Source organism: Emiliania huxleyi (genome assembly GCF_000372725.1).
Source record: "Emiliania huxleyi CCMP1516 unplaced genomic scaffold EMIHUscaffold_1042, whole genome shotgun sequence".
Classification (NCBI taxonomy): domain Eukaryota; phylum Haptophyta; order Isochrysidales; family Noelaerhabdaceae; genus Emiliania; species Emiliania huxleyi.
In genome coordinates this window covers 1-1,773 of record NW_005202161.1, presented here as the reverse complement: position 1 = coordinate 1,773, position 1,773 = coordinate 1, and the positions used below count along the sequence as shown (strand labels likewise).

General features: G+C 70.6%; 1 protein-coding gene across 1 annotated transcript in view; it reads right to left on the bottom strand.

Annotated features, from left to right (window-relative positions):
* The window catches only part of EMIHUDRAFT_251119 (hypothetical protein), a gene marked incomplete at both ends in the record, with an annotated part of 2,194 nt that extends 1,000 nt beyond the window's left edge, over nt 1-1,194 (bottom strand). The window contains 3 exons of the mRNA XM_005792844.1: nt 194-477; nt 902-1,007; nt 1,178-1,194. Of these exons, the coding sequence (XP_005792901.1) occupies nt 194-477; nt 902-1,007; nt 1,178-1,194 (407 nt within the window). The remainder of the gene's footprint in view (nt 1-193; nt 478-901; nt 1,008-1,177) is intronic.
* Nucleotides 1,195-1,773: the final 579 nt, after the last annotated feature.

Below are 1,773 nucleotides of genomic sequence, written 5' to 3'. Positions count from 1 at the left end.
GCGGCGGACCCCCGGAGCGGGCGGCGCGAGTGCGAGCGGCTGCGCCCCGCCGCCCGCGGCAGCCCTCCGTCGCGGGTCGTCTCCCTCCCACGCGCTCATCAGCAGCGCGCCGTCGGGCTCGCGGGCGGTCACGCGGGCGATGCCGAGGGGGGCGGGGGCGGGGCCGCGCGTGACGGCTCCGGTCGCGTCGTACTTTGAGCCGTGGCACGGGCACGCAAACCCGCCCGGCCCGGCCAGCAGCGCCACGTCCTCCTGCACGAGGCAGCCCAGGTGCGTGCACTCCGCCTTGATTGCGTACTCGAGGAGTCGGCGGGTCGGAGGCGCAGCCTCGCCCTCCGAGCCGGCGGCCGGCCGGACAGTCTCGGTCAGCAGGAAGTAGGGCTCGCCGTCCAGGCCGAGCACGAGCTCCGCGCGCGAGTGGTCAGCCGAGAGCCAGGCCGTCTCGGTGACGCCCGCACCGTTCCGGTCGGTGACAGGCTGCGGCGGCGATGGCTTGCGGGCGGCGGCCGCGGGCGCGCCCGAGCTCAGCGCGCAGCCAATGCCGGTCGTGATCGCAGCACGCCGGCCGGCGAGAGGTGCACTGGAGCTGCTGCTGCCGCCGATGAAGCAGCCACCGATGCCGTTGCTGCCGCCGCTGCTGCCACCGCTGCTGCCGCCGCTGTCGATGCCGTGCCTGCGTGGCTGCGAATATCTAGCGATTGCTGCCGCTGCCGCTGCGGCGAACATGGCGTGGCGAAGTTTTTCTTCTTTTGTAAAGCAAGAGAGCTCATACCGAACGGGCGTGGGGGAGTGTATCCGGGAGTAGCTACAAAACAAAACAGCCGGGCCCCAATCACAGAAGAACTCGCGTCCGCAAGAAGTGTCGCGGAACACCCCCGGACAACGGAGCAAACCGCGCGACGCGCGTAGCGCCCTGAGAGAAGCCTCCAGAGCCACGATGCTCTCGTTCGCGCTGCGCTATCCGCTCGCGCTCACGCTGGTCAGCCTCTCCAGCGCTTTCCGGCTTCCTGCGCAGCCAAGCCTTCCGAGCCGTCCAATACTCTCCGCCGCCGCTGCCGCCGCCGCTGCGCTGCCGCCCGCGCTCGAGGCACGCGCTGATGAGGCAGCGTCTTTGCTCGCCGCTGCACCGGAGGCAGCCTGGCTGAGCAGTGGTGAGGTCCACGAGCTCGGCTTGTACCTCGCCAAGACCGTCATCTCGTGGGGTGTCCCTGCGGGCGTGCTGGGCGCCGCCGCAATCGCCGTGGTCTCGGCCGGTGCCCGCGCCTCCTCGGATGGATCGGATGATGCGCCAATGCTGCCGCCGCCTCTCGCCAAAGCTCTCGGAGTGGGAGGAGAGCCCAAGGAGTACCTCCAGATCGAGAAGCTCAACGAGAAGCTCACCTCCTTCGAGTACTCGCTGCGAAAGGCGTCTGTGTCTCCCGCTTCCGCCACACGCGAGCGCGCGCGCCAGTCGCTGGCGCGGCAGTTCGGGTCCGAGTTCGCCGCCTTCGGGCTGGACGCGGCGACTGTGGAGCGCGTGCTCGAGGCGACCAAGGCATACCGCAAAAAGGAGGAGCGGCTGACCTCCCAGATCGAGAAGAAGCTGATGGCGGTGCGCGCAGACAAGCTGCTCGCAAAGGGGGGCGGGAAGGGCGGCGGCAGCAAGCACGCGGAGGGCGAGGCGTCGGCCGAGGGGGAGGAGCAGGGCGGCGGCTTCCTCTCGGGCGGCGCCCAGGTATTCGCACGCATGGGAGGCGCGATGGGCAGCAGCGCCGCGATGAAGGAGGTCTCGAG